Source organism: Athene cunicularia (assembly GCF_003259725.1).
Source record: "Athene cunicularia isolate RWA chromosome 2 unlocalized genomic scaffold, athCun1 chr2_part1, whole genome shotgun sequence".
In the NCBI taxonomy this organism is placed as follows: domain Eukaryota; kingdom Metazoa; phylum Chordata; class Aves; order Strigiformes; family Strigidae; genus Athene; species Athene cunicularia.
This window is the reverse complement of record NW_020799095.1, coordinates 46,268,255-46,284,900: the sequence shown is the minus strand read 5'-3', so window position 1 is coordinate 46,284,900 and position 16,646 is coordinate 46,268,255. Positions and strand designations below refer to the sequence as shown.

The 16,646-nt window shown below is 38.3% G+C and overlaps 1 protein-coding gene across 1 annotated transcript in view; it reads right to left on the bottom strand.

Moving 5' to 3' along the window:
• RHEB (Ras homolog, mTORC1 binding) overlaps positions 1 to 16,332 on the bottom strand; it is a 28,388-nt gene extending 12,056 nt beyond the window's left edge. The window contains exons 1-4 of the mRNA XM_026843523.1: positions 16,248 to 16,332; positions 11,291 to 11,362; positions 4,427 to 4,494; positions 1,180 to 1,262 (exon numbers count right to left, since the gene is read on the bottom strand). Coding sequence (XP_026699324.1) covers positions 1,180 to 1,262; positions 4,427 to 4,494; positions 11,291 to 11,362; positions 16,248 to 16,332 — 308 coding nt within the window. The remainder of the gene's footprint in view (positions 1 to 1,179; positions 1,263 to 4,426; positions 4,495 to 11,290; positions 11,363 to 16,247) is intronic.
• Between the last annotated feature and the right edge of the window lie 314 nt (positions 16,333 to 16,646).

Sequence of the window (16,646 nt, the reverse complement as noted above, 5' to 3'; positions counted from 1 at the left end):
CATGAATAATGTCTGCTGCATTTCCTCCAGATCACACATGCTTGCCCTTCACTACTTCAGAACTAATGATGAAAACTGAGGATGAAGGACTGTGAAAATCTGTTCAACATTAAAGACCTCGCAAGCAACAGAAGTTTGTAACCAGACTGTATTCCTTCCTTTGAGAAGCTCAGAAGTGCCATGAGGCAAGCTGGTCTACTGAAGAGTATTTGAGATGACCAGTTTTGTCTGATTCAGAGGAAAACACATGGAATGCTTCAGCACTGGTATAAAGCTGATCAGTTTCCTTGCAAGTAAAAGGGAAACATCAATTTCTCTTCTACTTGCTGAGAGTGAAAGGTCTAAGGTCTCAACCATTTTACTCAAAAACTTAAGAAAACAAGATTATTTTGGCTGTCATAAAGATGCTGTACAGTACTAGAAAATTAAAACGTACTCAAGAATGACCAGTACTTAAACAAAGCAAGATGATCAGAGAAAGGGACAAAATAACAGAAGATGACAAAGCCTTATGAAGGCTGAGATGCATCTTGCAAGTAAATGACTCCAGCTACAACACTTTGTTCTCATGTCAAAATGGACAGCTAAGAGCAAGGACAAAACAGACATTATGACTAAATTTTGAAATAAGATTATTGGCTGCTGCACGTCAAGAGTGAGTCTACAGGCCAGAAGTCATACTTACATGCTTATTTACTTGCTACTTACATGAAAATTTTTGATGGTTAAACAGAACAATCCAAGACAAGAAGCCAAAGAAATTTTAATGAGCTACAAGGCTGAGGGGACTGATCTAGCAACTAACTGTGTACTTGACACAAATATGAACCTAAAAGGCACTGTACATGTAAGTCTTCCTTTGTATCAGATGCTAGAGCAATGAACTCCACTTATTCCTGAAATCATTCTATGTACTTGTACTTACACCTCACAACAATGTAGTTCAGCACTGTTTCATTTCTTACATGGTACCCTGCATATTAGTCTGCAAAGTGTCTGTGACATTTGGATCTGAGGGGGAATTTCTGAAAAAAACATTAATTTAAATTTTCATTATACTTTTAAGGGAGAGATTAAATGAACTAAATACGTGTAAAGAAAATACAGCAGAAGCAGGAGCTGAACCCAGAATATATCTGGTTAATATCTGAACCAGAAGAACACAACAGATTTTATTACCTTTTTATTGATGTGACTGAATAAACAAGAATGTAGCCATTGATGTCTATGGAGTATGTCTGAGGAAATATGGAGTATTCATCCTGTAGAAGGAATATTGCATTTAAAATTACTTAGTGCCACAGTTTAGAACTTGATACTAACAGATCCCCATCAGATAAGTTGGTCACATTTATAAGACATGAGGTACAGGGCTGTTTCATATAGCTAGTACTTTCAGAATTAAGTTTTTTCACCATCATGTCAGATGTGAAATCTTTACCAAATTAAGAGAAAGCTGAGGCAGTCTCTATACGCTAAAATTTAATCTACAGCTTTTTTGGTTTATTCCCTGTAAGACTATGGATCAGCTAAAGCTATTCCCAATCCTCTTATCCTGCTTAATTATCAGCTTGTATTAGGACAAAACATCCATTCTGTCCTACCACTAATTCGCAATTACACCTCTTATCTTGACGGTGATACATTTCAAATTCCCAGTTTCAACAGCAGACGACAGTATCCAGCAGTTCATAATTTCAAGTGACACTGATCACATCTAAACTACCTAAGGGATCTTTTAGGAAGTGAGTAACTGTGGCTTACTAACACACGCTTATCAACTCCAGATGCAAGAAATATAGTTATTAGTTGCTTTATGAGAACTAAAAGTTTACATTATACAACAAATAATTAAAAAACAAACAAACCAACCACCAGAAACTTAATCAGTGAGTTTATTACCCCTGTAGAAAAGGAACTGACCAAACAGGTAAAAGAAACAGACTGACATATTGCAGGTAATGCAACACAAATATTATGAATCACAACACAAATACTATGAATCTCATCTTCAAAATCTAAATTGTTCTAACAGATATTCCAAGGAAACATTTACATTTTGACAAAAGCCATACTAGTTAATGTACAAGTTCTCAAATTTTTAAGCTCACGCTTCTTAAAATGTTAATTTTAGCTTAAGATTAACCTCTCTGTATATTGTCATGACTGAACAGATGGAGCAGTGCAATCATGCAGCTTAAATCTAGACAGACAAAAGGAATCAAACTCCCTTAACTGGCAAATGAGGAAAAACCCTTTCTAAATCAACTATACAGATTCAGCCAAAAAAGTCTGAAAACATTTGACAAAAGATGCCCTTATTTGCCTTTATTGCTACACACGGAGGGCAGCCCTCCCCCATCTCCACTGAAATGCCAAACTGCCACTTCAGTTGGCCATGTAATCCCAAAGTCAATACAGAAGGGATCTGAGCTAGTCGGCATGTAAAACAGGTGAAAGTGCAACTCTGTAGTTATTTGACTTTACCCTGAATTTCCCAGGATTGCCCCAGCTGGAATTTGGTGTGAGGTAAGTTTTCCTTTTGTGCTCCCCTTCTGTGAACCTGTCCCAAGACTCCTGTTTAACTGAACTATGCAAATCTGAATAAATAACCATGAAAGGTAAAGAGGCACAGGACACAAGAGGAGTACAAAGAAAGATAAGTGAAATAACCTCAACTGTTATCCATTCATTCATTACTTAATTTTTAGCTGGTTAGGAGAAGGAAGAAAAGCTGCTATACTTCCTGGAACTTGTGGATCAAATTAAGAACTCTGCCAAGTGATAAAACCATGTATCCATAACTTTTCAAGTAATAGTGAAATTTTCAAGCATGTAACAAATCTACAATATAATCCTTGCTATACTGTATACACCAGGACTCCCTACGGATCATTAAGCAAGACAAACTTGAGAAAGAAATCTGTCCAAACCACACCTTCCATAACCTAAGATCACCTTTTCCCTCTAACCTCATTATCCAGAATCAAACTTCAAGTCATTCACAGGAAGAATCAAATCTGAAAATAACCAGAGGCTGGGAAAAAAGTTATTTTGATTTTGCAATACTTAACATTAAATCAACCCTGAAAAAAAAGAGTCAGCAATAGAAGTATGTTACCAGTGAAATTACACTGCCTTCCCAGAAGGCCATTTCATCCTCAAAGAGAAATTTTACTTTTATCACTATGCTACAATTGGAGAAATAAGGCAAACACACTTATACTGGGACAAAGTGAGACCTATGGAGCTTGCTCTGCGCTCACATTTCTCAGCCTGCCCATCTCTCAATCTCATTCTCCTCTGCAGAATATTCCCCATCAAACAATCTTGCCCCAGAACATGTGGCCAGTATTGTGTTTCTAAACACTTCTGACACCTCCAACTCATTATAAGTGGATAGAGTGTTGCTGATGAGCACCACAAGCTGACACCATATAAATACAGCATGGTTATTTGTAAGTCATGTAGCTCTCTTCAAAGAATGTGATCAAACATACCTAGAAGGTTACAACCCTACTGAATAGTCTCCCAGCTATGAGCAAGTGTCCTGTAACTTTAAAGTCTTAAGTACTGGCAGTATATTTTACAACACTAACATTGTTTAACGCTACTCATAGTTCGAAAAAAACCTAAAGGTGTAATATCACAGAAGATAAGAACAAGTAAGCAGTAAAAAGCTTAGGATAAAAATACAGTGGTTTAACAGTCCCTGTTCTGTTTTTTCCCAGTACAGAGTCTTTCAAAAGATGGAGCACTCCTGTGTGTGGAACATGCAGCGCAAGTTCAGACAAGTACTATATAATGAACAGTGTACTTCATGAAGCCACCAACCACGCTATGGGACACGTGTTCAGTCTCTCCTCCTGCACTCCCATTACTGTCATTACGCGAAGGCTCAGAAGTACACATGAACCATCACATAAAAATGTAAACATGCTGCAGTAGTTTACTGGTAGCCCAGTAAGTACTACCTGTATGCATTTCTGCCTACTCTCCATAACTATTTAATGCATACAAGTCACAATGGTGCAGTTAGAGCACACAAATAGGAAAAAGTCATGAAAAACTTCTTCATGATTTACTGAAGTGATATTTTTCATCTAAAGCAAGACTGCTAGTTCAGTCCATAAATATTAAGTAAGCTACTTTTGAATTTTTGATGCATTAGAGTTAAGGCAGTTTTCTTCACTCTTTTAGGCATATGTTCAATAGACAGGAAAAAAACCCACCAAACAAAACAAACCAAAGCCTTTAAATAAACACTACAAAACCAGTGATCTTTAGTGACTAAACGACAAGGCAGAATCATTTAAGTTAACCTTCACCTTTGAACACATGGTTGCTATCAGCTTAGCTCTACAGGAATAGGAATACCTGTTGTCTTAGCTCTGAATAAAGTTTCAAAAAAACATAGAAAACTTACCTGGCCAGCAGTGTCAACCAGCTGAAGATGATATTCTTGGCCATTTACTGTGATCAGTTTTGTAAAAGCTAGAATCAACAAGAAACACAAACACATCAGTATTATACAAAAGGAAGGGATCAAAGTCACTAATCTATGCCATCATCAGCCAGGGCACTAAGAATAAGAAATTTAGGCTTTAAAGTAGCAGTAAAAGGTTAGATGAGGTGGCTGTATTTTCAACTAGCATATTGCAGATAATAGAACTCAGAAATTTACTTTAAATTTTCAAATTTCATAGGATTCTCACGTTGGAAGCAGCAACTTCTCCTTTACTTACTTAAAAGGAAAGAGCAAAAAGGGTTTTTACATGCATTTCTAAGAGACTTCTAGGCAACCATAATTTGTGGTAACACAAGACACTTAAATAAAACTAGCATCAAAGCTTAGTTTGAATTTATTATAGGATATTTTCCCCAGTTTCCAAGTGGTTTAGCAAGATCAGTTTCCTAAATGTAAATATCATGAGGTAAATGATCTGGATTAAAAAAAAACCAAAACAACTTTGGGGGCCAAAACACACAGAGCCTAACATGAATATACTAAACCTAAATAATGAGAATTTAGCTAGAAGTTCATCATGTTGCTTTCATACTTGCTGTAGCTACCAGCCTATCTAGTCCTCAGTCAGGAAGCACATTCAGTCCCTAAAAGCGATGAGAACTGCTTCTCTTCCTTGGATTCATGAAATGCCAACACACTGTGAGTTGAGGAATCTTACTCAGTATTTGTATTATGCAACTGCAAAAGCAAACAGTGTCACAGCTCTTGTAGGAATCATGTACTACTGAGCACTACATGTACCAGAGCACAAACTTGGCTTCAGAGCTTCACTTTGGCCTTAGCGTTGCACTCAACACCCAATTACTGGACAGTACTGATATACTGAGTAAAGTCTGTGTTGTCCTCTGGTTAAGGCTGTTTTCCCAAATACTAACAGACCTAAGAAGCTTCATCTTTCATCGCAGTGATGAGCAGGGAAATAGCTAACACTGCAGTGACCTGTTCATCATATTCTAAGTTATCCAACAGCTTCCTGAAGCTGCAAAGCTGAATGTTCTTGATCTCACTGTGCAGCCTCCTGCCCACACCTTCTGGGTTTTGTACAGGGTCTCCTAGAAGCTTAAGTTTGCCAACTTTCCTCCTCCCTGCCAGTGCTCATTGCCATGTCAAGTCTCCACAATGTGAGTATTATCTTGAATAAGTGGGCTGAAATATCTGAAACTGGAGGTTTCAACCCACCTAATAAACCAAAGCGCTTTTTTTTATTTTTCAAAAAAGGAGCAATTCAAACAAGCAAAGTCAAACTAACACAGAGTTAGTGCAAAGCGTACCTATAGTTTCCATTACAGCTGACACATACAATTTGAAATGGGGCTTTAAAGAGCAAGCCTCCACCTTACCCTGTCTATGCTCTAGGCTGCCTTAGCACATGTGCATGCGAGCTTGTTCTCAAGTCACTGTCTGGACACTGTTGTCAAAAGCTGCACAAAATTTTACTTACGAAGCAAGAACAGGTCTTTACCTTGGATGAATAGTATGGTGGGACAGAAGCAACTGTTTGAACAGATGTTAACATGCAACGTTGCTATACACAATATCACTGCTTCAAGTCAGAGAGAAAACAGACTCATCTGAAGACATACTGCATTAACAGGTATATTAAAAGTAACACTCTAGTCTCTTGACACTTCACATACACATCAAAGCACTCTGCAATCAAAGTAGCTTCAAGAGCCTCAAAAAGTTAATATTTAAAAAGGGACAGAGACAGATGGTAGCTTTTTCAGACTACTCTAGCAGCCTAGAATAGACCCAGCTAAGACATCATCATCACTGGTACTGGAAGCAGAGTGTGACAGAGCCAGTGGAAGGGAAACAGTGGAGGAGTCACCACAGACTGGGTGAGGAGAACTGTTAGTTTAGTGCAGAGGCTTGTAGCACTAGGAACAGCCCACTGCAAGAAATCTGCTTTGATGCAGTCGTAATTAATGACTCCCATTTCTTTTCTGAAGCTTTTAAAAAAAATATTCCTGGTAAGAATTCCACCTTGGGAAAAACTTGCAACTGTGTTTAATGTGATCAGTGATCCTGAGGAAGTCTTCACTTCCAATTCCATCACTTCTCATCCTGGGACACACTGTCTTCTGCTGTGCCTATGAGCAAGACAAACAACCAATGATATGATTACTGCACAGTATGGCTCTTCCCAGTATGCCAAGGACAGATTTAAGCAGACCTGAACAATCTCTGCAGTCCTAGTCATAACGTGAGCATGTGTGAAACACTGCTCATCTGCTGAAGCATGGGTAAAGCCTGTTTTAGCTCCATGAAGCACACAGCTCTCAGAACAGGACATGCTTACACCCAGCCACGCAAAACTTGAGTGTAGCTATATGAAGAAAGCTGCAATCCCCACTTTCACCTACAATTGTTCCTTGTTCTGATGCCTTGCTGAAACTCAGAGAATTTGGTTCTGCAGTGAACAGCACAGATACATGTGTACAGTTGAGGGTACGGCAGTTTACAGCTGCACTGCAAAGAAACTAAACTCACTTTGCCATCAGAGAAAGTTCTGGTAAAATTACATGCAAGCACAGCCCTGAATGCTGCTACAGCTCAGCAGAAGTGTAACTTATGCAGCAACTCCATCAGCTTCTGATCATCGTTACCCTAAGAGCAAGTATATTTTAATTGGACTAACATGAATGAAATGATTTGCATATGCAACTCAAACAACAGCGTCTGTGAAAACAAGCCATTATGATTTAAAAAAAAAAAAAAATCAGTACCAGGCACAGAAATACAGGCTTTTAGATTAACAGTGCTACTGAGTAAAGGTACGAGTGTGGTTAACTTTACTCCCACAGAGCTGCTGGCTGGTAGCTAAATACATCCACCTCATAAGGGTTCCTTGGTTACTACCTTCTGCATCCCTTTCTACTTGTCTTCCTTCCAAAGTCAATACCTGTCACTAATCTGTCAGATCGTTTTTTGCAACACTGAGATGTGTAATGCAACAGAGCTATTTTCCTCAGAAGCCTCATTTCCACCCCTCGAGAAGACTGCTCAGCAGCAACTCCTGGGAAGAAGCATACTTCACCCTTCCAGTGCAGTTACCATGACATGCATGAACAAAGTTTAGCCTTAAAAATGCTTCTAGCAGATGCATCTAAACCTACAGGTATCCTCTTCATGACTACTAGGGTTCCTCCAGCCCCCTCTCCCTTTCTAATATGCTTCTACTCACAACTGTATTAAGAAACAAGGGATGGAGGCAGGAAGCCCTTGGGGGAAGACTGTTCCTTTCCTTAGGGAGCTACTGAGCCTGTTTAGGGAAGAAAGAAAGACCACAGAGCTGTAGCACAGCGCTAGAAGCTTCTCCAAAACTGCAAAGAAAAGCTGAAAGGAGCCAGGCAAACCTCAGAGAAGCTGGAGAAAACATTTTTGAGACTCAAGCAGTCAAGTCAGATTTCCTGCAACACAAAATCACTGAATTAATAATAACCAAAGACACCCCTGCAAAGATTGGGTGTGGGTGAAGTTACATGCACATCTTCATTACCTATTCCTTCTGACCTATTTGCTTTGAGTTCCAAATTAAGATTCTAGTTTTTATTCCAACAAAATTTTTGAGTTTTAAATTGTTCTGGTCTTAGTTCATCTGAGCTCAATGTCCACACAGATCCCTCCACATACTCCTACTCTGCAAGGATCTTCCTTCTCTTTCCAACACTCCTGCAAATAATTGTTCCACTAGTTTCTCAACCTGTCTGTCTCAAGAATAGCCCCCCATCATGGTGTCACTCCTGTTAGTACATTCAGAAAGGGAAAATCTATTTTGCTACATAATTAACTCTCATCTCTGCTGCTGCCACAAAACACTAAGTTACTCTTCCTGATACACAAGTTCAGTAGCAACTGAATTCAAAACACTCCTTAACTTAAATAAACTAACTTTTCTGGTTCTAATGTAATATAAGCAAAGGAAAACGCAGCAATAAAGGAGTGCTGACTAACAACACTAAGTGAAATCTGATGCAGCTTATCTTCCCCTTTACCAACTCTGAAGGTGGTAGAGATTTTCACAATGAAAAAAGCAAACTAGAATATTAGGTCTTATTCCTACTGTTCAAGGCTATATGCTATGCAACTTGTTTCTGTAAAAGCTTAACTATAAGTTGCCTTCTATACAATTTAGCTTTAGACTAATTTTTTGGGTGCAAGTTTTATTATTTGAAGACAAAGATTATAAAAATTAAGCTACCAGCAGTAGTCCATCTTTCTACCCTTTCATCAGTGTTGGTAGAAAGCTGTAGGTAAACTATCACTAACAGTTTTCTGGAGGCAAAACAGGAATCACATAGACCAGACAACTCTTTAGGCTGTATTTTTTTAATTTCCAAGTTTTGTGACACTAAAGGAGACCCAATCACTAGACAAAACTGAAAAGGTTTTATAATCTGCTATAAATCACTGGAAAAATGTAACATTCTCCAACACTGTCCCTAGTATAGGAACCTGGACTTCTCAACCCTTTCTGCCAAGCACTGTCAACCAGATTTGAAATTACAGGCTAGGAAAACAGTAAGAGGTGATCGCATACTTTGTGTCTCATTACACTGCACAGAATCAGAAACATACATTTGGGAATGTCAAAAGGCTGGATTGATCAAGGATTTAGATTTAGAAAAAAACATTTTTAAAATATTAAGAACTTCAGTCAAAAGAATGTTTTTATACTAAACCCATCAAAACTAGTTTCACATGTCTGTCTTAAAAAAAGATGCCTTCAATGTATTTTAAATTTTAGCGTTAAATTAGAATGTGTTATCTCTTCTGTTGTTCACAGAAGCATTTTTAAAACATTCTCTCTATCAGGCCTTCCCAGCCTTAAAGATGGGACAAACTTCCTACTGTTTTGAACCTCAGGGCACATCTTTTATGCTTTCAATCCTTACTTCCCAGCAATACACTCTGATGCAAGAAGGGCCCTTCAATTCTCTACCTTTCAGAAAGCAAACTCCTGCAGCCATGCTGCAGATCACAAGACTTTCACCAAATGAATAATGCTGTTTGTTTTCCAAACAAGTAAGAAATCAAGTGAAAAGTTAAGCCTTTTCAAGATGCCACTGACCAACACAGTTTTGATGGCCGTGACATGTTCAGTGTTCATAATTCAGATCAAGCAAACAGTGTAGACTACAGGAGACAAATAAGAGCAGAATTCATCCAGAGTGTATTTTCACATAGTTAAGAAATGCTACCAGTGAGAGACATACAACTACAGAGTTACTAACAGCAGTTACAGATGTCAGTTTCTGTGGACAACAAGAGTTTATAAAGGATGAAACAAGCCAATCTCATATCAAGGTGTCAAAATCCTAAAAGAAGATACAGACTCAGTATTCTGGAGAGACTGTAATCCCATGTCTCTCAAGGTTTATTCATTCCCACATACCTACATATAACTAAAGGATCACTAAATAATTTGCCTTTATGTAGCACAGACAGTGAAAAATAACCTGTCCCAACTGATATTAAGATTTAAAGAACAAAAATTTAATCCCTTGTATTTTGTTATCGTCTTTAAGACAAACTTTATTTATAAATCTAACAAAATAAAAAGGAATGATTGGAAGTGTTAATATTAATGACATCTGTATAAGGACTAACAGATCATTCAGGTCAAGGGGCAAATTATCCACCCTGACTCACTAAAGCAAATTTAGAGCTTCTCAAAAAGTAGCATTTAAGTTTTAGTTCTAAGCAATAAAATAATCCTGAGTAAAATATCCTGATAGCTACTGATTTGCAATTATTACCATCTATATCCAAAAGAAACCTAGTTCTGATTACTTCAGACTTCCTGAGTATCAGAGAGGCTTAACATCCTACTGCGCAAGTTCAAAACAGTAAAAGTGTGTGCTATCACTGCATTTCAGAAGTCAGTAAAACACAAGAACTCCAAGGTTACAATCATGAAATCAAAATTTTATTTGCCACATGATTAAAATGAGCCAATATGATCAAGTTACTCAGCCTAACACCACAGAGGCTCAAGTATTTTATGATCACCGCTAGCTCAGAAAGAGGTGGTTGAATTGTAACAAATACAAGGTTAACTTGCCTCTGAAGTGACTTACTGCTGCTCTTGGCAGCATTTTTAGTATTAGTACTTTTACTCACCTACTATGCCAGCTATTCACTAATATTAAAACAACTGATAAGAGAAAAAAAGACACTTGAGAGTCAGTTACCCAGTATTAGAAGCAAGCTGATTGTGTACCAGACCTGTTATCAAGCAGCTGGAAATGAGTAATTTAACAGATTATCACACCATCATGGCCACGGCACATCCACCTTCTAAAGTAGTAATTTACTACTGACTGGTATTGCTGGCTTTGCGTTCACCTGGGTATACTGATCAAATGAGACATCTAAGAGTTTGGAATACTTGCATGTAGTGGCACATTTTCACACAGGTATGACATACTTAATTTGAAGTGCCCTGACTATATTAGGGGAAGCAGATGTCCAACACCATACATGTAATACAAAGAGATGCATTTTAGTCAGATGGATTAGGTTTTCCTTCATTTAGCATTAAAAGACAGTTTAGCTGTTTGGAGAAATATGCACACAGTGATTTCCATGCTGCAATACCGTAAACTTGGGAAGTGTTGGTTTAAAAGAGTAATATAACAGTTAATTAATGAGCTTTAATGTCAATACATAAATGCCACATAAGTAATATATAAGCACAGTGGCTTCTGGTAAAAGTTAGTTAGGTAGAGAATAGGAGCTTGTCAGTTATTTACTTACTGTTCTCTATGGTTGGATCATACGAATCAACAAACTGTCCTTCCACAAACTGAATCGTCAGTGAAGATTTTCCTGTAAAGCAAGGAAATATTTAATCTGTATTGAAACAAAGCTTCAGGCTGTTCTCACTTTACACTTACTAGTAGATACACTAATATTTTTATGAGCCAGTATGAGCTTTGTATGGTTCATTTAAACCATCTATACAAGACAACCAACTGATTTTTAAATCAAGTGCCTATTCCTAGTAACTGGGTCTCCTGAACATATAAAAAAAAAGTGCAAAAGCTACTCAGCCAGCGTTCTGCTTTTGTTTTAACATAGCATAATTTAAGTGCCTCCTCCAGTTTAAAACAAATCTAAAAGTAGCAGTGTCCAATCCTCATAAAACTAAATTTAACAAACTGCTATACTTGGAATGTTATTCTGTTGAGAAGCAAGGAAAACTAGAAATAATTTTTAGTCACTGCACACAAAACTAGGAGCTTGGATAGAATTAGCCAAATTTGGTTTGAGTAAGAGACTGGACATATTTCCCATGACAAAAGGATGATCTCAAAATTCTTGAGATCAATATTACTCTCCTATTAATCCTCTTAATGCCATACTACAACAGTCCGGTGGATGCTTTATTTTAAGCATAGTGATTGAGGGGACATTATTGGGTTGTGGGTTTTTTTGAAAGCAATTTAACTGCTACTTTTGCAGACAACTTAACAACCCCAATTTCAGTTATGCCGATCTGATCATACCCCCCCTTCCCCAAAAAGAGTAACACAATGTTGTACTTAGTAGCAGATTAAATTTTCACTTTTTTCAGTCTTGAAAGACTTTATAAGACAGTAAAAGCAAATCGCATACATTGACCATAAAAATCACCTTTCAAGCTCTGCAACTGAAGACTTTTCAAAGCACTACGAAAGCTTTAACACAATTTCCATTACAGCACATCTTCTACACTTGGGAATCTACTAGATTTTATTACATTACGCTTACTGGGCAAATACAGTCTTATAAAGATTGCCAAGTGCATTAGCTGCTTTTGGACATCAGCATATTTTCATGCTCCTTACTCTTCTCTTGGCAAGAGGCACAAACAAAATACAACCTCAAGTTAGAATTTAGACTCGAGACCACTCACTCAGTGGAAGCTTTTCAATGACATCATAAGTAACTAATGTTGTGGTTGAACGATATAGTAAAACTGTTTTCAAGAATTAATTACTTTGGATAAAGATTGCCCACCTGTAGTGCTCAGACAATGCTATGTTTATACTTTGCTGTAGAAAAAGTTATTTTCTACGCATTTCTTCAGGGGATATTAAAAAACAGTTTTCCACTTCAACAACCCCCCACCCCCCTTCTTGCTTCATCATACAAGGCTTTTGACCTGTTCACATTTGACTTTTTATTATTATCAGCATACTTAGCAAGTCATTTTTGTAAAAGACATTCTAAAACCTGCAAGTCAAAGTATAAGCATGAAAGTGATGCAAGGAAATTTGGCTTATTATATGTAATTACACATGCAGTCAATTCCTTCCATTAACTGCAACACTTCCCAGATTTACTTCTCTGGGAAGAAAATGTTACACAAGCAATGTTATTTGTGGATTTTCCAACAGCCATAGCCTTCATCAACTCACTGCTTGGTTTATTTTAACATCACTACTCATCTCTGCCATGCTTATTCCTTTGCTGTCTCCTATGTATCATGAGTTTATACAAGATACAATGCTAAAAAACTCAAGACAAATCCCCAAAAGACCAACCAGCACACAAGATTTTAAAAGTTGGTTTTCCTCAACTCAGGTTCTTGGATACCATTTTCTGACACATCCAACAGCACAACTAAAGATGTCATACCTCACTGTGCATGAGTTTAGAGACAACACTGCACTTTAAACTGTTGCTCCAGCAAGGGGCAGAGGGAAGCAACCGTGCACATCTGAAATCATCCTAATAAGGACACTTAAGACTATGCATCCCAGCAACTTTCTGAAACTGTGTATTTTGGACACCACTTAGAGTAAATGAACTTTCAAGCTATTTCATCTTTAGCTATAAGCTTATGAAGTTGGCTACCCAGAGTTCATGCCTCCAGATTCTTTGTTTTAAAACGGAGTGCTTGATGTGTTGGTAGTGACAAAGTTAACTATTCCTACATTAGGCTGTTATATCCTCAAGATTAGAGGACCTAAGTGAAGCACAAATCATCACTGAACATTTTTCCTCTTAAGAACGATCCTAAACTAACCAAAAGACTTGACTGCTACTGTCTGTCTATGCTAAGTCTGGAAACTGAATACTAGAAAGAAGTTGGAGCCAACAGCAAATGCCGCATTTAACATCCAGCTGTATTAATTACTGCTTTCCTCCTAACAGTGAAAGAGAAGGAAACAAAACCAGACAAAGCCAGTGTTCCAACACTCTCCTTCTGAATTCCTCCAAGCTTTGTAACAAGCCTCCCAGTAATGATGTGTTTGTGATCACAAGAGGATGCCTGCTTTCCTAAATGAGCCACAGGGAAGCTCTCCAGTCTTGGGTACAGCCACCTACCCTCTCAGTTTAAGTGCATGCAACAGTATCTCACTAAACCAAGGCTTCCAGAAGGGACACAAGAAATTTTAAACCTAAGTCATTAACACCCCACTGCCCTGACTCTGCCCATGCCCAAGAAGCACGTAGGACCATGTAAACAGCAGCTTAGCTTGAACTTTGTCCCACAGGTTTTATTCCAGGCCTTTGACCTATGTTCCTGGACAGAGTGGAAAATTAAGTTGACAATTTAGCTGCTATCTCCTCTTTCCCCAGAATGATCAGGCAACATTTTCATAGAGAATTACAACATCAACAAAACTTCTGTGAGGCAGAGGCCAAGGAACTTCACACAACTGCCCTTACTGATATGCTAACTCCCATCTCAGAGCGCTGCAGGAAGGACGATGTGGGGAGATACTGCAGTCTAGATGTGCATAGGCTGCTAGCACACTTCAGCCTAAAAGGACAAGAGAGTCTGACACCAGCAGCAAAGACTTGATTAATTGATTACTCAAGGGTGCGTACCTCAAAAAAAGGCTCAGCTCTAAGAGGCCTTCATTTGGAACAAATGCCAAATGTTTTTTAGTTTAATAAGCTTTTCCTTGCAGCATCGTCCACACTGGTAGTTTTAGTGTATCCACTGTCCTCAAGTTTTAGGAGAATAAGTATCTGTTGAGACCAAAAGGAGAAGAATCATAAACAGAAGCAAGACAAAGTCTGCTTGAAGCAGTTCACTTAACTGATGGAAATCTGTGATTTTAAGATGCAAAATCTTACTGGAGGAGATTAGGATTTAACCTTTTGACTCTGTTCAAAATCAGAGCTTAAAATGACTAGGAAAAAACCCCAAAACATTCAAATAAGGGCAACACTGGAGCAAGGGCAACAGGATGGCTCCTCTGGATGCACTTGCTCTGGTAGCTTAACACACCAGATACTCTATGGCAGAGCAGCTGTAAGCAAGTTCTAAGTTTACTGACTCTCCCTCTCCCTGGAAGAAAAGGACAGAAGGTAAAGACTGGGAGGAATAGGTTTTACAACCGTTTAGAACACAAGTCCCAGGTGGCCAAAAGTTTAACTCACATTGTCCAGAACCACCCAAAGTGTATTTGCATACACAATTTGTTATTTAAGATGTGATGTGGGAGTAGTAAAGTTTTCCCATTGTCAAAACAGAAAAGGAACAGGTTTTCAGACAGAAAGCCATTTCAAAAAATAAAGCTGTCATATTTCTGTTCATACAATAGACCACTCGCTACATAAAGCGGAACATCCCACAAACACTCTGACTAGTGCAGTCACAGCACATCAGTTTCAAATGCCACTGCAATTGTCAAGGCTAAACAATTGCCAAATTGAATTTTTACTCATCCTTTTACTTCTTGGACAAGAGCTGTGGTATTTAATCAATCTAGCCTTAAAATTCAAGCTTTACAACACTAGGAAGTTTACCAAGAAGATGAATAACTGAGCATGGGTGGGCTCGTGAACAGCTGGCCTCCCTGAAGAGGCCATGCCTTCTCTCCGGTGCACCACCACCTGCCTGCCCTTCCCGTCCCATATCCTGATTCTCCTTGCAACAGGCAGAGGGAAAACCCAGATGAAATTCTTGTCTGCAGCCAACTTCCACCCAAACCCAGGAGATAGAAATGATGCAACTGGCCAGTGAGCAAGTCAAACAACAGCTCCACAAGCAAGGCATTGTGCAAGCTCGATTCTGCAGCTGCCCTCTAACGTGGCATCTCCATGATGACAGCCACTGGCAGCACAGTGCAGTTTATCTCAACAGGAAAAATTTCTCAATACTTGAAATCGTATGCACAAGCGATCAGTAAACAGTTTGACAGGGTCAAGAACAACAACTACTGAGGAGTTGCAATTCTCTGTTCTGTTAGAATTTTAGATGCATAGTTTAACTCATCATTTTCTACTAAAATGTCCGCTTGTGTATTTTGCTTAATTAAACACTCAACAGCTGGCAGCATCTAATCCACTCCTACCACAAGCCTAGCACCTTACCTAAATTAGCGTCTACACAGATCTACTCAGTCTTACCTACAGAACAAATTAATTTAGGTTTTGACACAAAAGGTTCAAGAAACTTCATAATGAAATGCTGTCAGTCATATCAAATTAAATAACACTCACGGCATAGCCAACTTTCAGTATCTCACGCACAGCTGAGCTCAACTTACTACGCTTCACAGAGATGAAGTTTTCATACTGAAAGTTACACACGATTTAATTGGAGTGTTGGGATCTTTATCTTCTTTAATTCAGAATACCAAGATTTACAAAATGGAGACACCAGCATTTCCACTGTGTAGATTATCTATTTGTCCTCAGAGTACAGAAAGGGACCGAATGACTTCTTAGAGCAGACAGAGGTTTAACTGGGTAGCAAAGGGAATGATACCATCACTTTTCGACAAACAACTTTTCACAAGATAGTACATGATCTCAGGACCCATCACTAGCTCATCATTCATCTCAGGCTTCATCATTAGCAACTTTCTATGGTTAATTAGGTTTTTTGTCCCCCAGGTACTAATTACAGCTATGTAGTTGCTATTTTGCTGACCACTGCTGTGTAGTTTGGTGAATTATTCTAATGACTATAAAAATTATACATCTGGGTCAATAAAGAATCCTGTTCCTAAACCTCTGGAGACAGTAATACAAGGAGTAGTTTGTGTTTTAGTCAGATACAACTTAATTCTATTAGACTTTTAATCATGAGGAATTATCACGTATAAGTATATACTTTGAGTTGTCGGTTTTAACCATTTTGTAGTCATTTCCTTGTGACATCAAC